The sequence below is a fragment of the Nannospalax galili genome, unplaced genomic scaffold (assembly GCF_000622305.1).
Source record: "Nannospalax galili isolate Female #2095 unplaced genomic scaffold, S.galili_v1.0 scaffold72, whole genome shotgun sequence".
In the NCBI taxonomy this organism is placed as follows: Eukaryota; Metazoa; Chordata; class Mammalia; order Rodentia; family Spalacidae; genus Nannospalax; species Nannospalax galili.
Window position 1 is genome coordinate 1882330 of NW_008336933.1, and position 25851 is coordinate 1908180.

At 41.1% G+C, this 25851-nt stretch overlaps 1 protein-coding gene across 3 annotated transcripts in view; it reads right to left on the bottom strand.

Moving 5' to 3' along the window:
- The window catches only part of Hivep1 (human immunodeficiency virus type I enhancer binding protein 1), a 166523-nt gene that overhangs the window by 65138 nt on the left and 75534 nt on the right, over positions 1–25851 (bottom strand). For 2 of the 3 annotated variants that reach the window (XM_029562830.1, XM_029562829.1), the window contains exon 3: positions 12641–12694. In XM_029562830.1, the coding sequence (XP_029418690.1) occupies positions 12641–12694 (54 nt within the window). Of the gene's footprint in view, positions 1–12640; positions 12695–23133; positions 23299–25851 lie in introns of all 3 variants that reach the window. The other variant, XM_029562828.1, reaches the window with a different exon arrangement.

Here is a 25851-nt window from a genome sequence, read left to right on the forward strand (position 1 = left end):
TGAGACCATAGAAATGAATACATATTTAATAGAATTGACAAACAGGATTTTAAATATTTTCATTTCTAAAAAATCCCGGTGTTCTGCTAATCAACATAAGAGTTCTGTACCATAACTTAATTTGCAGTGATTTTCTGCCTTGCAAAACAAAGTTATGTGCATTTTACAATCAACAGCACTTTGAATTGAATGAGATATTCTACAAAATGTACAAACTCTATTTTTAATGAATTACTTCATGAAATTAGACTTGTATTAGCAACCTAAGTCTCTAATTACTGGCTTGACAGACAGTTGTCAGTGGCACTGTTAGCAAACAGGATTTTTTTTCCCTCTCATATCTCATGCAAAGTTCAGGGGTTTACACTTTAAGGCAGTGAGGACAGAATATTTATTTTATTAATAAACGTTTAATTTTAACATTTATTAAAGATACTTTTTTACACTAAAGTAACAAGAATTCTTGTTTTATCATTATGCAAATCACCTTTTACAAAGATGGCAAGGTCTGTCTGGAAGGCAATGATTTATGAGACTTGTCATTTTTAAATATCTAAATATTTACAGGCCTGATATGATATTTCACACATGCGGTACCAACAATTAAATCACTGTCTACTATTTCCAGGAGAATACTTCAAACCTCAACATTCACATTTGAAATCTGTACCACATATGACAAGGAGCAGGGGAGGACTCTTCCTAAAAACCAGACAATCTGCTCTGTCTTTCCCAGGGGCAATCTGTCAGACATGGCAGACAGTCCACATAAAACCCCAGGAATTTTACTCCATCAGTTCAAATGCCTTAACTTCGGTAAGGGCTGGGTTAAAGCTTAAGGGTTCCAGGGGCTGGAGAGGTGGCCCAGCGGTGAAGAGCACTGACTGCTCTTGCAGATGACCCAGGTTCGATTCCCAGCACCCACATGGCGCCTACAAACTGTCCTTAACTCCAGTTCCAGGGGACTCCGAAGCCCTCTTCTGACCTCTGTGGCATTGCACAACATGGGTGCACTCACATACACACAGGCAATACACTCATACACATAAAATAAAAATAATAAAATGTTTTAAAAAAAAAAAAGCTTAAGGAAGGTTCCAGTAGGAAACAGATTTTTCCCTTTCTTATCTATTTCCCAAGACTTAAAACAATAAAAGCTGAGCGGGGCGTGGTGACACATGCCTTTACAGCCCTCAGGAGGCAGAGGCAGGTGGATTTCTATGCGTTCAAGGCAAGCCTGGTCTACATATGGAGTTCTAGGCCAGGTGGGGCTAGACAGGGAGACCCTGTCTCAAAAACAAAACAAAACAACAAAACAAAAGAAAAAAATACAAACTGATACAAAATAAAAATGTAGTGAAATAAATCAGCTAAGAAATTTATAAAGAAAACAATTTTAGGTGATTTAATATTAAGAGAGATTTACAAACACTGTCATTTAAAGCAAATTCTCATTAAATATGTTCATTGAAATTGATTTCTTAATAATTACTTATAAACCCAAGGTCACAATTTTCCAGTAAGATACAGTAAATGGGACAGTATCAATAAAATAGTAAAATAGCCTCATTCCTATGAAAATATTCCATAGTTCAGATATTTGGCTAAAATATTTTCCTCTATCAATAACAGTTTTGTTAACATCCTTCCAAGTTTACAACAACCAAACTAAGTTCACCAAAGATTTTTATTCCACACTCTTTCCCCAGGGTGGATGAAATATTTTTATCTTGCCTCGCTAAACTAAAACCATACAATTTAATGAAATCTGTCCAACTTCTCCATTATGCCACATAAATGTTTGTCTGACATAAGGAACTTGTTACCATTAATGATAAAATATGCTCTTGAATTCTCTTAATTACTATACTTAGTGGGCTTTTTAAGGAGAATGTTATTCATGTTAAAGCTTGCCCTTATTAACACCAGCACTGGCACTAAAACATACTCTTATGTGTTTAAAAAATAATAGGAAAATCAGTAATTTGAAAGTCATCATTTTTTTACTACCTGGAAATTTATTCGTACTGCAAAGATCTTCTAAGCCTCCCACTTGAGAAGTGGGTGAGAGGTCTCCCGCTCTCCTTTCCACACTACTGGAGTTCGGGGTTTCATCCTCTGTCCCCCGCTCCGCTGTCACGCTCACATCTGAGATATGCAGTCTAGTTTTATCCAGGAACCCACCTTCCCTCGAGCTCCCTGATAACTAAAGAATATTCCAAGACTTAAATTCTGCCTGTATTAACGAAAGTCCTACTTGTCATTTGACTCAACAAGTCTCGGTACTACTCAGTTATTAGCAGCCTGCACCCCTGCTTTGCTAACCCTCATAAACCACTTACCCCGTCAGTCCTACTGTTCTCTCACTCAAGGAAAGACAGACGAAACATCATTTTAACAGTAACAGCCTTCTGGTACTTGAGTACACACTGCCAGAATGAAAGTACCATTGCCCACAAGAACTTCTGGTCACAGGGTGGCCACCACAGGGCTTTGTAGAGAAAGAATAACGTGGGGAAAAAAGTAACCTAGGATGTCCACATTCTCTCTATGCATGCCTGCATCCTAATTCTTTACTTTTGTATTATTTATTGTGACACGCCTGCATGTGTGTCAACATGGGAAGTCACAACTTGCAGGAATCATGACATTCTCTCCCTCCACCATGGGTTCCAAGGAGAGGACTCATGTCTACAGGCTTGGTGGCCAGCATTTTTACCTGCTGAGCCTTCTAGCTGTTCCTGGATCCTGATTCTTGAATACTTTGGTACTGAATGCTGTCGCAGTACTGAATGCCGTTGCCTCCTTTGAAGGGGCACTCAAAGCAGGAGGAACAGCGCTAGTCATGTGACAGCGAGCTAGCCACCTTGGCACTGCAGTTTGACTCCTCTGCTGTTGTCTCACTGTGCACCCTTGGGAAGGTGCTTTAACACCCTTCAACTGGAGCTTACACATTTTTACAAAATGCTGAATCTAATACTAAGTTTCTAAGCATAAAAATCTGGGAATATTTTTGTTTAATACTAGAAAATGTTGATCATAACAGAACTCAGAAACTCACAAAAAATAACTTTCATATCCTGAAAGGTTTTACAAAAACAAATTAACATCACAATACATTTGTCAGAAATCACAGAAAGTGAACAAATAAAATTCCCATCTATGTGGGAAAGAGGAATCTAATAAAGGAGTCAGAGAAGAAATCAGTATAAAATTTACAAAACTCGCAAATACAGAATTCTTTACAATATATTTAAAGCAATACTGTGAAGGAAGTAAGAACTTGGTGCTTTCAACAGACAAGAGCAAAGGCATACAAATGAATGAGCCCAGTTTCAAATATCAGAAATTTGAATAACAAACTTTCCCCAAGTAAAAAAGAAGGAAAAGACCATAAAAATAGAGGGTGATAAAATAATGATGAAAGTTATCAAGAACCTCGAAACAGTAAAGACTAAACCAGAACTCTCTGGCAATGCTAATCAAGGAGAGCAAAGGTGTAATGAGCAGTATGATACTAGTGAAAAGCTGGAGCCGGGACCACAGAGAGCAGCAGAGGCAGTGAGGGAACCTGCTGGTGGTGCGATGATGCGAAGGCTGGGATGAAAGTGCAGCTTTCTAAGGCAGAGTCAAAGAGGAGTTTTAGCTCCATGTCATTAAGTTAACTGAAATGGTAGTAAAATGATCTGCTGTCTACCACTGTAAAGTCAACAGGTTTCAGAACTGCCTGGGAAGGTTTCACGGAGCACTAAACATGCCCCGCAGAAGCACAGGCACGCGGCCTTCAGATCACTCTCTAACTACTGCAACTCTCAAGTGAAATTCTGCAGGGAAAAGAATTTCATGAAGTGTAAACCAACATGTCTTGACCAAGAATACAAAGCTCTTCAATAAAATATGCACAAATCAGATCCATCAGTATGTTTAAACAGACTAAACATGATCAAGTGCCTTTCTTTAATGGATGCAAGTCAGTTTTAAATATTAAAATGAAAGAATAAAGACCACAAATTATCTTTTACATGTACATAAAAAAGTATTTTATAAAAAGAGCCATTTAAAAACTTTCAACAAACAAAAACAGAAGATAGTCTCACTAAGCAGGCAAAAAACACAATGAGCTATCTCCCAGAAAAGAGCCACATTAAGCAGGGGAAAAAAAAAAAAAAAACATACTGAGCTGTCTCCCAAAGAGACAACAAAAATTTTACAGCGAAATATGTGAAGCACTTTCTTTAAAGAAAAGACATCAACTACTAATTAAAAATTAGTAGTTTTATTTATTAATTCAGTTTATTATTATTGGGGGCATGTGGTGGTCAGAGGTCAATTTCATGGAGTCTGTTCTCTCCTTCCTCTCCTATAAGGGTTCTGGGGATTCAATTCAGGTCTTCAGGATTGCACTGCACTGTGGCATAGCAAGTGCCTTTACCTGCTGAGCCACCTCACCAGCCCAAACACTACTATATTGTGTTGGCATCTTACTGGAGCCAAGTGAGTAAGGGGGAAAAAGTAGCAACAACATAAAAGAAAAAATAAAACTGACTCTTCCCAACCAACGTTCAGATGAGTAAGGGTTTGGATGTATGGTTAGATAAAATATCTATCTACAAAATTACATGGCATTTTAATTTAATTACCCAACTAGAACTAAAAAATAATTTTTAACTGAAGAGAACTAATAAGTACCTCAATTAATTAAAAAAAAAACTCTTAATTAAATGGTTGGGGGTCACCTCAGTGATACAACATTTATCTTTATGTATAAGGTCCTGGATCATCCCCCAGCACCAAAATAGTAAGAATAAATAAATTCAGTGAAAGGGGCAAAATAGTATACCTAAGGTCCCAAGAAATCAACCCCCCCCCCAAAACCTAATAGCAAAGAAATGGAAGCAATAGAAGCTCCTAGCAACTAATAAATTGAAAAGATAATGTGGTATAGATGCAGAATACTATTCAGCCATAAAAAGAATGAAAGAAATCCTGTCATTTGTAATAACCTCCGCAGAACGGGGAGATATCATGCGAGCTACGTGAAGTAAGCCCAGTACAGAAGGACAATTACTGTACGATGCCACTCAACTGGAATATAAAAACAGAGCTCTCAAAGAAGCTGAGAACTGAATGTGGTTACCAGAGGCTGGGAGGGAAGAGGAAAGAGAGGGATGGGAAATGTTCATCAGTGTAATGCACCCTGGCTAGTGGCAAGAAGCTCTAGTGTGCTCTTGCTTAGTAAGGTGACTACAGGTGGCAGCAATGTGCTGCTGTCCAACCAACCCAAACACTGCACATACACATGCATCACAACAAGCTGCTCCAATAACGTACTACTTAGAAAATAAATTCAATTTAAAAGGATAATACAGGGAGAGAAAAAAGGAAATATAAATAGTGCCTAGCTAGTATTAAAAAAAGAGGGAGTCACAGTAATTCAAAAACCTATTGAGAAATTACACATACAATATCCATACATGAGTTCATGAGTAGAGCTGAAGACCACCTAAAAAGAAATAGTGCCGACAGGGGAAACCTTCCTTTGAGGGTTGTCCAAGAGACTCCCAAAATTATTCAGGCTACAGCCATAGCTCTTGATTGCCTCCCAGAACTTGATGGTAAGACCCTATTGTTGAAGATAGGACATACTTTGGACACAGGACTTTGAGCAATGGAGCTGGAACTGACCTGGAAGCCCCCTCCCCGAAGGCTAGCTCTCATAGCTTTGGAGAACACTATGCAAAGCGGTAAGGGAGAGCATCAATCAGTGGTCCAACCCCAGCTTCAAGGTCTAAAAACCACATCAATGACCAGCACAGCAAATGACACTGGTGCAGTAGTGGCACTTTTATCTTGGGGGTAGTGAACAGCTACCTAATTGGACTTAAAGCCCACTCAATGGGAGGAAACTCATGTCTGGTCCTGAAAACCTAGCCAAATATAGATAGTTGGAGAGGTCACAGATCTCAGAGAAAACCCCAAGCCTCTCATATTCCTAGACAAATGTAATTTCTTACTATGTGCAAAATATGGATCCTTAAATGTACAGACAAGTATCCCAGTCACCATCCATCAAAGTAACTTCTTTTTCATCAGAGATTATTGCAGAGTTACACCATTGGTCACACACAGATTCTCTGTGAACGGCCCAAGTCTAAGTGGCACATCTAGGATGCAACCTCTACACCTAAGGCTCACAGAACACAGAACAAGGGATGAAGAGAACACTAATGCATCTTTCAGTTCTCATCAATGAAGCTCCCTCATCCAACAAGGGGCCAGGAATACAAAAGGCCACAAATGGCCAAACGCAGAGAATAAGAGTCATGGCAGAGTATGGGTCCTTGGAAAGGACTCCTATACTGAGGTCTACCCACCCAGAGCTCAGGAACCATTGTGGAAGAGGGGGCAGAAAGATTATAAGAGCCAGGGAGGAGGTATATGACCATATGGAAATAGTCCTACAGGCTCCTGGGACTCTTCTCATATGAAGCTACAGCAATGGTATCAGCAGGCATAAAACCCATGCAACCTCAAGCAGACAAATACCCAGCACAGAACTGTGGAAATGAGCAGCAAGCCCCAATCTTAGTCAAAGAATTAGTGGCAGCAGATCACTGCTGGGTGAGGAACAGCTGATCTTGAAGAGAGAGACTCTAGACAGGCTGACTAAACCCAGGTGGATGAACTTGCACTGAGGGGACAGCTCAGGACACTAACTTTACATAATAGGCCTTAATACGAATGACAGAATGTATGAATTCCAGTGGGGGGTGGGGCTATGGGAGGTGCCAAGGGGGAAGGGGGTATAAAGATGATTTTATGTATGAAATACACAAAAATTCAATAAAAAATTTAAGAGTATTTTCCTAACATAAACAGAATATCTATCTATCTATCTATCTATCTATCTATCTATCTATCTATCTATCTATCTATCTATCTATCTATCTATCTATCTATCTATCTATCTATCTATCTATCTATCTATCTATCTGGGACAGGGTCTCATCTCAGCATGTACTTCTGGTTGGCCTGGAACTCGCACCAGGATGGCATTCAACTCACAGAGATCCACCTGCCTCTGCCTCCCTAGTGCTGGGATTAAAGGTGTGCACCATCACACCAGGAAAAATTTTAAATTATCCATCCATCCATCCATCCATCCATCCATCCATCCATCCATCCACCCATCCATCCACTTTTTGAGTGTGTATGGGGTGGGGGTGGGGTGCCATGGCTCATGTATAGAAATCAGAGGACAATTTGGGGTAGTCAGTTCTCCACCATGTGAGTTTTGGGCACCAAACTCAGGTCATCAGACTCAGCAGCAAGCACCTGCTGCACCACCTTGCCAGCTCTTCAAATGCATTTTAAAAAATTAACCTTTAATAATATTTTAAATCTGAAATGTGAACGTCTCTTAGAAGAAAATACAGAAGAAAAATATGTAAGATCTTGCAGTAAGGATAATTTTTCTTATTACAAACAAAATTCTCAATAAAAGCTGGGCATGGAGGTATACACCTATAGTCCTAGTACCTGGGAGGCTGAGGAGGGGGCTGTGAGTCTAAGGCCAGTCTAGGATACACATAGCAAGACTCTTTCTCAAAAAACAAAAGAATACCCCCCAATGATAAATATTAATCACAAAGAGAAGACTAGGTTAACAATATTAAAAACAAGAACTTCCATTTACTGAAAGGGAAAACACAATCGAGCCCAGTGTGTGGCTCTTGCCAATAATCCCAGCACTAAAATGGCTGACGTAGGAAGACTGCCTTCAGCTGCACAGTGAGTCTAAGGCCAGCTTGACAGGAACTCCAAACAAAGGCACATATAACAGATAAAAGAGTTGCTATCCAAGGTGTAGTTAGATATTTAGAAAAAGAAAAGGCTCTGTGTTTTCAAATATGCAAATAGTATTAGCAAGTATTTCAGGCAGAATACAAATGAAGGCATGCTTGACATTATCAGTGCTGTTACCTAAGATACCTGAGCTGTCTCCTGACTACAACTGAACTTAGCAAGTAAAACATCAGAGGCTAACTTTTTTGTTGCTAGGGCTGGACTTCAGCCACTGCCAGTCAACTGAGCAGACCACACCCAAACATGCCAACTCACCCAGCTGTACCCACCTGGTGGCTTTTCTACTTGGCACCCAAGTTCAGAGTATAAAAATTCACTGCTCAGAGGCTTGGCAAACTTGAAGCTGCTCCTGGTTCTGAGTGCTGGGGAATTTATGAACTGGTCTTTGCTCAAATAAATAAACTGAATAAAGTTTTCAGTCTTAGAGGAAATATAAATCAAGAGAAAAACGAATGGTATTCTACATCCATTCAAATGCAAAAGTAAAGACACTGAAAAGATCACACAAGACCACACACAATACAAAAGAAGACACACAGAACAAATCCTCAAGGCATCGAGGGTGCGCATTTTTGCCATTCTTCCAGAAGGTGAATATTTGCATTTCCCCCAGAGAAAGAAAACTCATAGATATTCACATTGCACTGTTTATGAGGAGGGAGGGAGGGAGGAGAGAGAGAGAGAGAGAGAGAGAGAGAGAGACAGACAGACAGACAGACAGACTGGGATCCTCCCCAGAAGGGAGAGGTCACCCTTTTGTACAATGAAGTATTTTTCAAGCAAGGCAGAAGAAGTAGCCATGTGCAGAGCCTAAGGAACTTGAACAATGCAGAAGGTGCAGAGTGCAGAAGGCTACATGAGCATCATTTCCTGTTCAAAGCTCAGGCTCAGGCAAAGCCAGACCAGAACTACCTTGTTCAGGAAGTACTTACACAATATCTTTATCTTTTCAAAGCAATGACACGATCTAAACTGGGGACTAAGAGTCTCTTCAGAAGAGAAGGCAGGCTGTGGTGGTGGGCACCAGCCTGGTGTGGCAGAGCAGCATCAGCAATTCCACTCTTAAACAGGGTGTTGGGATCTGTGACCACCATTGTTCTTATACTTTATAACTAAACCTTTACATAGAGTATAATTTGTGTGTCAAATATCATGACAGTATTTTAAAACAAGGTATTAAAATTAAACTTGACTCAAGGAATAACGTGTAACAGGGTTTGGTGTGCATGCCTACAAGCCCAGAGCTAAGGAGGCACAGGCAGGAGGATGGAAGCTAAGAGGATGACAGCCTTGAGGTGTAACTATGCTTCACAGGAAACCACCTCAAGAACAAAACAGTAAAAATAAAAAATAACTAAGCCAAACCAAGCAGACTGCACACACTTAGCTCCTGATTGATCCAATTCTTTCAGCTTCTTTTATTCATATTCATTACCACAGCTCTGACACGTTTTATTTAAATCCAGTTCAATTATTTGACAAACGGAGTGAAGCACAATGCATGTTAAAAGGAGGAGACAGCACTGTGGAAGAACAAGATGACATCATGGGGAATGGGTGAGGGCCACATGTTCACATCTACCTCCAAACTGACTAAAATCTAAGTCAGTCAGAGTACATAACTGCGCTTCTTTAACAGTGGGTGACTGGCAAAGCCAGTTTCTAAGCTACCATGATACGCTGAGCAGGTCTGTCTTTTCTTAAAATGCTAAAAAATAGATAAAAGAATCTTTTAATGTGATCAAGGAGCAAGATTTTGTTCAGTTTTGTCTTGAAAGAGCAGCCACTCTACCTGCTGCTGAAAATAAACTGGTTACTTGTGCAAATACACACAAAAACGTGAGCGGAAGAGAACATGCGCTAATGTAAGGGCTGTGGGACCTTCAGTGGAGACAAGACCTTAGAAGCATTTGCAGGGTAAAATACAAAACACAGATTTGCTCAGATTTCCATGATGAAAACAGCATGTCAGAAATGTGCACAAAAAGTTAGCTGATGGAGATGGTCAGCATCACTAGAAAACACACAACTCTGTGTTTTATAACATCCTTTCATGGAAGAAATGAATTTCCTTTAAGAAAAACAGACAACCCAGTAAGAAAATACTTACAAAAGCTCAACAGTTTGTATTCAAAGGCTTTTTCCTCTTCTGAAAGAAGAGAACTGGTGTTTTCCCACACTTCCAGGTGGAAGGAAAAAGCTTTCTTTTTATTTGCCCAGAATTTCTGGGTGAAAATGTGAGAGCCAGAACTCACTTGTTTGCGGTTTTATTGTGGGTCTGAACTGAGCACAATCTACCACTCAGTTACCCCAGGCTCATTACCCAAGATTTTTCCTAAGCTCTGCTCCTCCTTCCTAGTAGGCATTTAGTTCACTACTGTGAAAACTTTCTGCTATAGGAAGAAAAAAGGAAAGGAAAAAGGTTCACACCTGCTCTGTTCCCTGAAGCTCTACCCCATGACTGGATGTAAGCAGGGCAGGCAAGAACAATGTCTGAAAAGCAGTGCCTCTCGTGACTCCTGGGGCTACAGCAATGTGGAAATGGAGAGGGTGCTGAGGCACCTCCTAAGGGCGCAACATGGCTATGGCAACTTGTACCCTTTCTAGTTTGGCTTTTTAAAAATGTCTGCCAAGGGTCAGATTCTGTATGCACGTTTTCACTGAGGGACTAGGAGCTAGCCATATTTCTGGACAGGCAGACAGACAGGGAAGGGCCACTGATAAATGAGAAGAAAAAGCATACGCCTGTCTCCTCTTGATCCAAAACAATGGCTGGGGACATCCCCTCTACTCAGCCAGCTTCTCTTTCCATCTACTGTTCAAACTAGTTCAGATCAGACTGTGGCCTGACCTGGACAACACGTCTTTTGAAGCCATAAATTATCAGCCTTCTCCTCTTTGTTTAAGCTGATCAATCCCAAACCCTTAAAAGCATAGGCCCTGGGGGAGGGGTGGATTTCCATTTCCTGATACAGTGGAGATCACTTCCTGAGTACTATCCTCTGTCTGAATGCTTGTATGTATGCAAATCCTCCTCCTTCAATGAAAGTTTGATTGTTCCCTGTTCTCTGCTGGTTTGAGATTTTTTTCCTGCCTTTTAATTCTTTCATGGGCTGAGAAAACAAACCTGACCCCTAGACAGTGACCAGGCTCGAACATGTGGGTAAGATCGAGAACAGCAGTGGAAGGAAGTACGAGAAGACAGCAATGCTGCTGCCCCGGCGCACTGCAGACCAATCCAAATCATCTTGAGGCCGCTCTCCAAACGGGATAGCGAGCCATCGTTTGCCGTAAAGACATCCAGTCAGTAATCAATCTCTACTTAAAAGAACTTTTTAAAAAATATTTTATTTATTATTTTTATTTTATGTGAATGAGCGTATTACCTGCATGTATGTTGAGCACAGCCCTGTCCTGCAATGCCTTGGGCTTCGGATTCCCCTTGAACTGGAGTTAAGGACGGTCCATAGCCGCCATGTGGGTGTTGGTCAAACCCGGGTCTTCTGCAAGAGCAGTCAGTGCTCTTAACTGCTGAGCCATCTCTCCAGCCCCTTAAAAGAACTTTTATAAAAAAGAAAAGGCTCTCCATTGGAGAGCACTCCCATTTGGCTAAACTACTGTCAAATACTCCACTATAATTGAAAAATATAATAAGGAGGGGCTGGAGAGATGGTGCAGTGGTTAAGAGCACTGGATGCTTTTGCAGAGGACCTGGATCTGATTCCCAGCACCCACATGGCAGCTCACAACCATCCTTAACACCACTTCCAGGGGATCCGATGCCCTCTTCTGACCTACGTGGGCACTGCATGGCATGGGTACATTTACATATGTGCAGACAAGACCCTCATCACATAAATAAATAAAATATTAAAAATATATAAAATAAGGAAATGTAAATGACAAATCACAAAAAATAATACTTTAAAGAGACCTTAAGCCCCCATTAAATGAACATCATGGTCTTGCTAACAGTGTTGGGACACACCCCACCATCTGCCACCACCACACAGTACCATATCTTGGGCAGGTGCCTAGAAAGGCAACATATTTTCAATCATGAGACCAATTTCTGCATCTTAAGTTTTGAATTTTAATACAAATTATACCCATTGTAAGACAATACAGATAGAAACACAAGACAATATAGTCTGCCCTTTTTCCTACTTATATGTAAATGCATTCAAGTTGTGTCCAATTCCACACATATATCTGTGTTTACACACATATACATACACATATATGCATACCTGTGACCTGTTTTCACAAAATTTAGGATATTTTACATGCTGAATCACAATTTCTTTTTTTCTTATTTGATAAAAGTCACCTTTGAAATAATGCTTTTGTTAAAAAACTACACGACATTCTCTAAACGGACATGCACATACTACAAATTGGCCAACTGCTCTTCCTCTGGCATTTGGACTGCTTCAACTGTGTTAGATTTCTGTCATTCCATCTGAACACACACACACACACACACACACACACACACACACACACATATGTTATCCAAGTCTTCCTAGCTGCTACAGGACAGGCTCCCCAGCAGGGCTCTCAAAAAGAGATGCATGAGCCTTGGAGTCCTACCAGCAAGACACCAGCACAGGAGAAACGGCACTAGGTGCCTAAAACGCCCCACCCTGCCCAGGAAACGGCAGCCAGCAGCCCATGTAAGATGATTTCTAGTTTTGTGATGTGTTTCAACTGTAGGCACTGAATGGGCACCTGTGCAAGAATGAAGTCTATACCGGAGTTGGTTTTTACTTACCTTTTTTGGAAACTTCTGCACCATTAAGCTCTTTTTGTGCTTCTTCAATTTTGTCTATGGGAAATAAAAGAGAAAGTATAAATCAACTATTGCAAACAAAGAATACAGTACAGCGAACACACTACTCACAGCAGCAGCAACACAACACATGCTGAATTAATTTATTTGTGAAAAAAATGGATGCAAACTGTTAAAGTAAGGGTATATTCTCTTTCAAACTTATAATTTTAGTCCACTCTTCATTACAAGAATGATTTCCCAGTTCATTACTGTACTCTAAATACTGAGATACAGCTAAAAGAGTGTCTAACACCACTTTCCTCTCAGATGCAGTATACCAAATCAGGTATTTTACTGCATACTAGATTAAAATAATACGACTAAGCCAATTCCTCAGGCGGTGCCATGGTTTAGATATGGTTTGCGTATCTCCCAAGGGTTCATGTGTTATAAGGTTGGTCTTCAGTGGAGCAGTGTTAGAAGTTGTGGAAACTATTAAAGTGGGAAAGAGTTGAAGGGGAGCTTTGAAGTCACAGGGACATGGCCCTCAGAAGGGACTAAGGTAATTCTCACTGGATTCTGGGTTAGTTCTCAAAAGAAATGTTACAAAAAGCAAGTGTGGCTACTCCTCTCCTCCTCTATGTCTTCTGGTCTTTCCATGGGTCCTCTGCCTCTTCTATGTGATCCCACCCAAACACGATCTACAATGAGGTACTTTGGCCAAGGCCAAAGGGGTGCTTGCAGAGCCAGCATCAAACTATTTAGAGTTTTAGTCTCCAAAACTGTGAACTGAATAAACTTTTCTCCTTTAGAAAGTATCAGCCTTAGGTATTTCATTATAGTAACAGAAAATGAACGATACAAAGACTTTATAGACAAGCAAGGGAAACAACAGCTGATGTAACATCGAATGCAAAGATGAGGTGAAGGGAGAGATGTTCTGTGTTCTTAACAATGCGTGTCTTCAGAGTGTGAGATTGGAATCCTGTCCAAGAGAAAGAATATAAGAAAGACCAAAGAATCAGTGTACACGCACACCACTTCAAACACAGGTTGGGCCTCGTGGGGCAGGGGTACAGCTCAGTGGTAAAGTGTCGAGAGTTGGGATACTGCTGCAGGACAGGGATGGGGCAAAAGTGTCCTCCGAATCTGTCCTTCACCTGTCTGGGGCTCTGGGCACAATCAGATCCTACAAGCATGCCCATGTCTTGCTGTGGTAACAATTAATTTGAATTTTATAAGGTGGAACAAATTTGATGATGGTGGTGGTGGTGGTAAACCATACAAGTTCAAATTCAGTCTCAGTGCTCATTATAAAAGGCACAAAATCTCCAGGATACCATTCATAGTCAGCTGAACATAGTGGCAATCACTACATAATATTTTAGGTATCTCATGAAAGCACGGTTGGGATAGAAGCTCTGGAAACACCGTGCCAGTGGACAACAGCCTCTGCCCTCTGGTGCCTACCACAGCCCCAGAACTGTCTCCAGTGCTGAACATACCATCACTTGCCATGAAAACATGACATCTCCAAAGAAGCATGCCCCACCAGGGACCCTTCATATGCACCTTCCAAATGTACATAATCTTCAATTTACTGATCGAAGTTCTTCCAATGGCACACTGATCCAACCAAGGTAGACTGGGAGCCAAGGAAGCAAGCAAGCTAGTTAGCTTGATAAAATACTGTGTCCCATTTCCACCCTGAGTAATGACTGCACCCCGGAGCAATGTCCTGCTCACCTCCTGCTAATTATCAGACTCAAAATACAACTGAAGGCTGCTTGGGCAACCTGTGAGACTAGGACAACTGTCTTCATCTACAGACTGCAGTTACTTCTTATGAACCAATGAGTTGAAGCTGAAAGTAATCCTAGAGAAAGAAACACATTAAGTGCAGAAACTGGGGGCTGGGGACGCAGCTCAGGGGACGGTGTGTGCAAGACCCCTAGGACACTCTAAGCACAATAAAAATAAACAAAAAAGGATTTTGTGAGTTTACAGAAATGCTATCTGGGAAAATGGGTATTTTTAACCTCATTTTAAACATCATATCTAGAAATATTTTTCACAAAGACGTATCATTTTTTAATGCTTTCATGTTTTATATACCATTTAAAAACAATAATTAAGAATTGGTATAAAAAATTGGATCCAGGATTAGCATCAATTTTATCTGGAAAAAATACTAAAAGCATGGGTGAAATCTGTATCCATGCAAATAACCAGAGAACAAGGGCCATTTTTTAACAAAATGAAGTATTGAGTACATTGCTGACATTCAAACTATAAATAAATAAATCATATGACTTAAATATGCAGCCCTTGAGAAACATAAAAAGAAGTTTTATTACCAAAGAACTATTATTTCTATGCCAGCAGTTCATCTAAATTTGAGTCATAAATAATATGTAGGTGTATATTATATATATTCACAGTAGTAATGGCTATGTTTTCTACAGCTTATGCACACAGAATTTGACATTATTTAAGAAAAGCAACTTTTTATTAATAGACTCAATTGTAGCTCAAAACAACAACAAAAAACTCCTGATTTAGCAAATACATAAAGAATGCTTATTTCACATGAGGCTGCCCACCTGTGTGCACCTCACATAGATCCTTACAAAAAAGGACCTTTGTATCTGATCATGAAATATTAGTCTTCATTTAAAAGAATTTCACTTCCGTTACCTTTTTATCTTGCTAATTACGATACATAAATTTAGACTGTGGCTTAAAACATCTGCATTAGGTCTAATAAGCTTTTACCTGCAGCCCTAGTTCAATAGGTCAATAAAACCTTTAATTAGAGAACTTGTAATGCCATTAGAAAAGCTTTTGCTTCTGCCAATTTTCAAAGAACATTCTGTTGCTATTTAACCTGTTCCATAATTCTCCTTGTAAATATGTATTTTCAAAACAATTATCTGAAATTTCAGAGAAATGGCCACATACTCTATGCTCTCAGTTCATAGAAGATAATGTACTTATATTTTATGGAATGTATAATTTTTTCACTATGACCCACAGCAAGAAATGTATTTTTATTTTTACCTCCTTATCCAAGTGTAATGCCGTTATGTGTATAAATAACTCAGCAACAAACTTACCCAAAACACTTTATCTTGCAGTCTTTCATATTAAAAGTGAAAACTGATGTTTCCAACCAAGGTCATTCATTTGAGAACTCACTGTTGGACTGTCAACCTTAGCTTAAAGCTGTGTTAAAAAGGAGCGCCTGCCAACATAACATGTCTTCCTCAACACCCTTTACTAAGGTAATGCACCCGTGATGGTTAATCTTGACTATAAACTTGATGTGATTTAGAACCAGTGAGACAAACCTCTGGGTATGTCTGTGATGGAATTTCCCGGCAGGCTTGGTGAGGTGGGAAGATCTACCCTCATCGTGGGTAGCATCTTCCAATGGGATAGCCTCACAGGACAAAGTGTCTTCTCTCTGCTTCCTGGTTGCAGACACAATGTGACCAACATACCATCCACCATGCTTTCCCAGTCATGACACCATCCTCAACCATGAGCCAAATAAACCTTTCTTCTATAACTGCTTCTGTCAGGTATTTTGTCTCAGTACTGGGAACAATAACTAATATACTATCCCGAAATAACACCTTTTTGTGTAAGTCTTACTTTGGAAGATGAGGATAGTGATGGGAGAAAGATGGTGAAGATGGTGTTAGACTCTGAGATTCCCCCGCCCCATATCCCTGTGACATAGGATACCAATTTCATAGAGGAACACATTCAAAAATGAATCAAAGGTTCAGTCTGTGAATGATTTTACATTATGTCCACCTCAATTCTAATGCTTCTTGTGGCTCAGCTTGGTGGTACGGCCTCTGCTCTAAACTTGTATGTCCTCTCCCTTCTCTTAGCCCTAAAACACAAATTAATTAGGAAATGTTCCAAAGTAGACCCTAGAGAACTGTAAAAAGGCACATCTATTTTCCGGAAGCGGTGCCATCTGACTGAAGGAAGCTGGCATATGTGAGCATACCATTTTTACTACCAGGTAAGCATAACCCCACTTCCTCCTGTTCCATGTTAGAAAACACTCCTTACATTCCACCTCAGTGATATTGCCTATAACAATGGTGTAACTGTAAACTGACGCAGCAGTTAACCATCTGTACATGCTCTCCCACAGGAGGATTGTTCCCAGTCTTCCCTAACCCACTAACCAAAGTAAACCTGCCATTACAAGGAACCCCCCTCAACTTACAGGGTAGAGCCACATCTCCTTTACCTCTAGACTAACCTATGTCTGTAGGGAAGAGAATGCACTATGAAATCCTGAAAATGACACGTGATGTCTTAAATGAGAAAAATTACAAACTCACCTCTAGGTAAACAAATTAAAAAAAAAAGTGATGAACTCGTAAAAACTGTAGATGTGAAGTTTCCCAAACTGAACCAGGAAGGAGAAAACCTGACCAGAATAACCCTCAAAGACAACATGGAGAAATTCAGAGCACGTGGTGCTGGCTTTAAATCAAGTCTGGAGACTTATAATCAGATTCCTCCAAATTTGAAAGAATGCAGTATTTTCTAAAAAGTTCCAGAAAAGCAGATATACACAAGGAATTCTAACTCACTTTACAAAGCTGATAATCCTTGGACATCAAAATCTGAGCACAGGGACAGAAAAGCCAACACTGCAAACAAACTTCATATGAACACGGATTGGACAATACACGTCAAAAAGTGTTCACAGCACTTGGTAACCATGAGCACTCATCAACTAGGAATGCAGATACTTCACCATTCAAAAACAAGGTCCAGGTCAGGTATCCCTCACCCGAACCGTGTGAGGATGCTAAGTTTTTGGATTCTAGACATTTAGAGATAGGGGATATTATCATATGCGATGATATACCACAAAGATGGCACCCAAGTGTAAACACCAAATTCATTTATGTTTCATATACACTTTTTACACAGTCTCAAGGTCATCTCATATCATATTTTTAGTATACCTGTATTTTACATGAACTTTAGCACATGGGGCAAGTATGTTATTTTCTACCTATGCTATTATGTCTGCAATGTTCCAGAGTTTGCAGTGTTTCTAACTTTGGATTTGGAGATTAGATATATTCAACAAGTACTGAAATTTTAACAGCAACAGGATAAGAAAGAGGAAAAGTGGCCTAAAAAATATCCCAAATGTTCTTGATTAAATCATTTCTATCTTTAGTGCTGAAAAGCCTCAGCACTGAATAGAACAGGAGATCTGTCTTTGGAATAACCAAGCATTATTATTAGTAAGTCCAAATCCATGATATCCGAGCTATCCTGAACCCTTCACGGAGTCTGCCCCGGCTACTTCCAGCCCACACCCACTCTGGGTCTCCTCTCACCCCAGGACAGTGTCCTCAGGGACACTCTGCTGGTCAGGTCTACCTACCTACTTTCCCCATTAAACTACAACTATTCAGTAGAGTACATCCACTCACTAGACCCCCCCCATAGCTGTCTGACACAGGAACTACTTCTGCAATGCTTACTGTAGTATCTGTGTTAACAATGACATGGGGATTGGGAGAGTTCATGTAGCTACTAAGATGTTCTTTAAAATGCATGGGAAGATGCTCAGGGTCTACAATAAAAGAAGCCGTGACGAAGATGAATGTGTACTTATATATAAATGGGCAGACAGACAGACTCCACATATACACCAATACAAGCACTGACACACACATCTGAGAGCAGTATGTTGATGTTTTTCATCTTACCATTTGTATTACTAAATTACTTCAATTACTAAATTACCTATAATGAGTATCTGAAAACAAAAATGAATACTTGAGTATCTGAAAACAAAAATGAATACTTGAATTCAACAGAAACAAATCTTAGCAATGAACTAGGTTACGACGATCACAGATCTTAAATTCTAAATGCAGATATGAAAAATTACAGGATGCTTTCTACAATGTGGTAACACTATATGTTGGGCAGCCCTAATCTCAAAATTCAAAATGCTTTAAAATTTGAAACTTTAGTGCTTAGGAGGTTCCCAGCTTTAGGAGCTGTCTCAGCTTCTGTTATTCGGATTTAAGACTTCTGGACTTACAAAGTTGAGAGAAATAGTCCTCAAAACTCAAAAATCTGAAACATTTCTGGTCCAAGTTACTCTGGATAAAAGATATTTAACCTGCAAAACATGGTTCACTCAGTTCAGAAAATATCTGTTAGATCCTGTCTGCTGGCCTAAGGACAGAGAGGCCTGTACAGGGCCTGAGACTCAACAAGCAGACCTTACACAGTGGGAAGTGGGTGATAACATCTGCAGGGGAAGGACATTCACGTAAGGAAGGGTCAGAGGCTTGGAAATGCAGAGAGGCGAGAAACAGCCTATTAAGAGAATGAATTAGGAAGCTGCTTTGTTATAGAATTAGCAGTTAAATCCATGCTATAAAGTGGGTACAGAAATATTTTTTATGAGGCAATCTGACCATAGGGTATAACAAGATCCTGGAAAACCATCTCTATCCTTTAATAATTAACCTTTGAGAAATTTACCTGAGACTATGGAAGGAGAGAAACAAAAACTACTTAATCATCAGAAGTATTATATGACAGAAAAACCAATAACTAACAGCACCTCTGGGACATAGTAAGTGCTCAGTGAATATTTGTTGAATGCATAAACATTTAATCTACGGTTAAATATTACTCCATATGACAGACTACTGCAGAACCATATTGTTGTTTTCTAGAAGACCTACAGAACCAGACACTCCAGGAGTGTACATTTTAAAAGCTCTGGCAAATGGTTTTGATGGTCACTTCACATCAGTTAAGAATCCCTGGTGAGAAAGAGGTATCTTCAACTTTAAGGAACAGGTAAAAAATGAAAAACTCAAGCATGAGGCAAAAGGGAATGTCTACAAAAATGAGCAGAATCAGAAGGGATTTTTATCCACAAAAGTCAACAGAAGAGTGTGTCAGTGTCCATCAGCAGATGATACTTCCAAAAGCTGGAGCAGCTGAAGAGGCCACCTGAGGGTGCGTAAGCTACTGTGATCCTGGGGAGGCTGAAAGGCGGCAGCTGAGGAAGGAGGGGACAAAGCAGTGAAGACAGACAGCGAAACGGAAATGTCTTTCAAAGCACTGAGCGGAAGGAAGGGAGGAGTGAGGCAGGGGTAGAGAAACAGGCTGGAGGGAAGGCTGCTTGGTGCCCGCTCTGCGTTAAGAGGTCCGTGGGAAGGGGGAGGCAGAGTTTAGGGAAAGGACACAGGATATGTAGGAGTGATGTTGTGAAGAGAGAAAAGAGCAGTAACAGTCCAGGCAGTGTTTTTAAACAGAAAAAGACCCAAAGCTACCTACACCCTGAGGACACATGAAGGACAGAAGCCAGGCGGGATGGTAAGGGAAAAGTCCTTCAGTGGAAAGGAGGAGTCAGAGAGTTCATATCCAACTGCCTCAACCTGAGTGTCTACAAAGAGAAAGAGCCTAGCGTGGGGTGGAAGGGGCTTAGAGGCTCTGAACCTAAGGCTAGTCAGTCACAGGAATGAAGCCCTGGCCAGACCTAGGGCCTATAACTAGGAAGTTCATGAATGATTACCCACTCCAGTCTGCAGTAGTGGCATTTAGTCCGACCACTGGCACCCGGGTGAGCACTAAAGAAGGAATGTCGGATGTGGACTGTGCCAGCAGGAATGACAAAGAATTCAGTGCTGTGAAGGTGCCAGGGAGTAAGGAGTTCCTGTGACTGACCATCCACAGCATGTTTACTATCTGGGAAGGCGGTGCGAAAGGACGTGCGGGCAGGTCGCCAAGCAGGGAGCTGAGGAGGTGGACCAACAGTGAGGGACCTGGAGGTCTAGAGGCCTGGAAGAGGAGCTACTGATTTTTAGAGAACATACTGAATGGCTATAGATGAAACAGAGACAGAGGTTAACTAGGCATGAAAAATGCCTTCCCTAACATAACTAATCCTAGAACAGCACAGGCCATTCACTGAAAAACACACCACACTAAAATTTCAAATCAGAAATCAAATCAGAAACACACCTGCTCTTCTATCGGCCTGCCTTTTGAAAAAGTGTTCATCTACATTTTCACAAAGCCTGTTCCTGTCACGGTACTAAAAAAAGAAAAAGAAAACCTTGAAATAATTCAAAGAGAAAAGTACATGTGGGAGCCACCGTGTTTTCAAAGTCAGGACAAGCTAAATGCAGGGTTTGTTACAAAGACTATCTTGCTATCAAAACTGGTTGAGAAAACTGCAAAGTGCACATAGACACACAAAGCAGGTTCTGCTGAGCTACCTAGTTTGTTTTCGGTCCTTTCATGACATGTCTAATAGTCTACATGGAGATTGGGATGGATCACCAGCTTCAGGTTGGCAGCCTGATCAGCAGGGCAGGAACCGGGGAACCACTGTGCGTAAACTGTTCTTCCCATAGTAGAGGAAGAAGCTCTTGATGTTGCTCTATTTTCACTGATTTTGAGCCAGGGTCTCACTATATAGACCAGCCTAGCCTAGAGCTCTTGGTCCTCCCACCTCAGACACCCAAGAGCAGAGTACAGGTACGTGCCAGCACACATGGCAAGAAATTCCTGTAGCTTTTTACCTTTAAAATATGCTTTGAACACTGGAGCCTTTTTCAGGGAAAGCATGCATTTCCTAAGAAGTAAAAAGCGGGCCAACTTCCCCAAGTCCCCTTCCTCAAATCTCATGCTGTTTCAGGCTCGCAGAAGCCCAGGGAAGGGGCTACATTAACAGACAGCTGCCAAAGCAACCCAGCCAAGGTGGATACCCTTCCTGCCACTATGCCAGGTCCTTACTGATAAATCTCTACTCAGCCCTGAACATGAGAGTCCAAGCTTGCTGCATATTTGAATCTCAATATTACTGTCCTGAGAAATATCTTGATGCCAAGGTTGCACCCTGTACCAATTAAACCAGCATATTAAAATGCTTCCCAGGTGATTCCAACATACAGCCAACCTTGAAAAGCAATGCTCTCTAAATCACAGATATTATCAGGTCAAGATTCAAAATTGTAGGAAACGCAGTAGGAAGTCTTATCGAGTAGCTCTTGTAAGCGATGTTTTATCAGGTGTCGGGCGGCAGCAACATCCATCTGCCCTATCGATGTTGATGACACTGTGAGGGGATACTCAGGAAGATATAGGAGGAAAAAGTTCAATGTGCACCTAATGGCTGATGATGTCCACTTAAATTAATACTTCTAAAATACAAAACCATAGATTCTTAGTGTTATACCAAAATACAGGCTTAATGATTATTAAAAATGTCAGCCTACATAGTCATTTTCCAGCTGAAAATTTGATGTCTGAAAAATACAAAAACTACTGAAACACAATCACCTATTAAATAAAGATGCCGAAAATTGAAATATTTTCCAATGTGTTTTTAACAATTTCCCTAATAATCACAGCATAGCGCTTCATCCACTGTGGGTTAGACACAGAGTATGACAGAATGTTTCCTCTTTTCACTGTTGAGGATTTCTGACACAGCAAATGAAGGAGGTAGTCATGGTAACTATGGTAGAAGAGAAAGGAATACAAAGTCAGACCATCTCTGCCCTAAGAAGTTAATGCCATGGTCTGCTGGACATGGGTTACTAACCGAGTGATGGATTCCAAAAAGTATATCAACAAGTGTGTGCCCCCTGCGTGTGCACACACACACACAGACACACACACAGACAGACACACACACAAGGAGGTAGAAATGAGGAAGCATGGACCAGAAACACACAAACAAAACAAAATATTCACAACAACAATAAAATAAAAAAATTTATAAAAAAAGACCCTCACAGAAAACTGCTCTGGTTTCTCTAACTATCTGTCCCATTCCTTGTCAGCAAATAATACATTTACTTTCCCTATGATAAATTGTAAAATGTCATCTTATGAAACAAAAGCAAAAGATCCAGATAAAGGTCTTCCTGTTAACTAGGACAACAGGGCAAAAATATAGAAAGGGAAGTATTGTGCATCTGCCTGGCTGGTCAACAGGTACAACCTACCTTCGAAGTGCCTCCTGCTCTCCTTGAACCCATCTCCTCCCCTGCCCCAGAGCCCTTCACCACCCACTCACTGCTAGCAGCAGCGACTGGTGTGCTAGAAGCCATGGTAACTGTCTATGAGCTAGGTAAATCATACTCTCGGGCATTTCAGGAATTTGGTTCTCAGGTGCTGGGGATGGAGAGGAGAGCAGAGGACCCAGGGACAGAAAGACAATGGGAACGCAGGCACCAAGCTCGATGATGCACAGGAGAACGTGGAAACAGCAGACACTGGCATCGCCTTCACGTTTTCTTAATCATCATGTCATAATTTGTCAAGTGATTTTGAGCTGAGTCAGTGCTTCATGCAGCACCCCTCGCATCCATCCTCTGTAGAGACACACAGTACCACTTGTCAGATGTTAAGCTACAGTTAGCAATTACCACAGCATCCCATTAATGTGATGTGTGTACCTGTTCCTCGTATTTCTACCACCAACCTATCTTCTTTCTTAGTTCTTCCCAGAATCAGAAATCCTCTGCAGGGTACAACAGCAGGCAAAAACAGCATCTGTATCATAACAGGACTGCGACATGTTCCAGGACCTCAGATCACCATAAATAAACAAAGCCACATCTCTAAGAACCAGAAAAGGAGAAGATGAAGAAGTGTGAGAAAGAAATGAAACAACTGGGGTCACTGCCCAGGGTTTACACAGGAGTATCCACAGGCATGGAAAACTGGAACCTTCTAGAACTAATGAAATGTTGGTCTGAAGTAAATTATATTGTGGTATTTCAATTGTCTTTCTGAGTAGGGAGCTGAAACTTAGGATGTCCTCAGCTTCCAGACAACGGGTTTACTCCTATGAGTCAGCCCTCCCTTCTCCACCCTTCCTCCCCCTCCAATTTTGGCACACGGCTGAGGGCACACTTCCTTCAGGAAGCACTGCTCCCATGGCATGCTAGAAGGAGACTTGAACAGGTACCACAGAGCATCTGCCCACACTCCTGTCATAGGAGCACTCATCTGATGTCCTGGGCTATAATGCCAAGGAACATGCTTTCCCTCTGTCTGACACAATGGCACATTACCAGCACGACTTGATCAAAATGGCTCTGTGTTACCAGTTACCTCTATAGGTGAGTCTGGAAACCTGATCAGAGCCAGAGGGCACTGCTACCAAGTATAGCCCAGGGTAAATGTGGCCTGAGTGCCAAACTACTGATTTGAAACTCAAGTTTTGTTTAATGATCCATTTATAATGGGGGTCCAAGTTCACATGAGCTTGGTTCGCAATGCTTTTAACAATTCACCTAGGAAGAAAGCATCTACCAATAATAACCCTGGGCTCCAGCCTCCTCACTGACAGCTGGCATCCCTTCAGCAAGAACGACCTCTATGGAGAATTTAAACTCCAGTTCTTCCATGCTCACATCACAGACACTCTCAAAGGCCTCTGTCCACATGACACTGAGCGGCTAATTACATTTTCAATAAAATCTTAGGATTTCCTTCCTTGAGCCACCACCACAAATTTAACTGAGCCAATACACTTATTATCTACGGTATGGGGATAGGTTGGTATCTGCCATGGTTTGGGTATCTTCCTCTCATCTGAAAATCATGTGTTTGAAGGAATCTCCAAGAGCAGTGGGAGATGAGGCCAAATGTGAGTGTTCGGCTCACAGGGGCAAGGGCTCTTTGTCACCATGAAGTGGCTTGGATGAGTGGGCTTGCTCTTTTCTGTTCTTCTGACAGGTGCAGACAGACAGGCTCCTGTGGGGCTATGATGCACTCGGAAGCCCTCAGAGGTGCCAGCACTCGATCCTGGCCGTCCCAGACTTCAGAACTCTCAGATTCCGACACTGCTCTTCATGAACTACCCAGACTGTAGTAGTCAGTGACAAAAGCAAAGACAAAGACGCTAGTCCTCAGGCCTGTGTCTGATCAATACTGCATGGTGGATTGGTTTTCTCTCGTGATTTTCATTTCAAAGGGCAGTCTCTATTTGGAACCTCCAACCTGTTTCATTGGTGACCCAAGCAAGTCAAAGTCCTAAGCAGAGCTATGCTGAGCCACAAGCCCAGCCCAACAGCAGCTGCAGAGCATCTGCAAACTGGAAGCCACCGGCTGAAACAATTTTAATGAAACACAGTTATCTGACCTTTCAAACTCCCAACAGTGGAAGTTATAGGACAAACAGTCCAGTTTCCCTACCAGCTAATCTGCAAAGAAACAGGAGAAAATGGGAAAATGTATATATGGATCAAAAAGATTTATCAATTTATAAAATAGATGGAACTTAATTGTCCTAACTCTAAAGAGAAGCTTAAAAATCCTTTGGAGATGAGTGGGAATTCAAACACTGACAGGATACCTATGCACATTACAAAGTTCCCTTTATGGAATAGAAGTTTATGGACGTTTATGGAGATATGCTCATCTGTGAAAATATACTGTTTATCCTTTGGAGCTGAAGGACAGAAAACATTTGACAGAAATGATATATCTGAGGTTTCCTTTAAGCCAGCACAGCAGGGCAGAAGTGGCCAGGGGCCTGCGTAGGAGCAGACTGGCTGATAGCTACCAAGGCTGGGCAACAGGTAAGGGCAGGTTTATTATCACTGTCACTTTTGTGGTCATTTGAAAACTTCCCTAAATCCAAAGTTGTAAAAAAGAATCAGAAGAAAGAGCCCGATGTAAAATTTTAAGAACATGTTAGCACAGTATTATCTGGGTGTTGCTACTATGTCAATAACACGAAGCTGGGACCGGCTTATAAACGGTGGGAGAGTCAGGTCACCTGGGCAAGTCGGGCAAGGCAGGCAAGGTCACCTCCACCCTAGCCCTCACCCCCCTCAAAACAAAACAAAATAAAACATGGAGACAACAGGAAAGGAAATACCTTCTCAACTACCACTAGGAGTCAGGTCTGTACACAAAGCTGAAAAGGAACAAAGGAAAGAATCGCTAGAGATGGACTATGGAGTGCTCTTAACGCCCTTCCGGTAGGTAAGGATGACGGCAGATCACACACTCCACTCAGGACTCTGAAGGCTGGAAAACCTTCCAAGATACAAAGCAAAAACCTTCCAAAATTACAAACTAAAAAAAAGAGCAAAAAACCAAAACCCAAGGGGTAGATCGCTGTCTCTCTCTCTCTCTCTCTCTCTCTCTCTCTCTGTTTC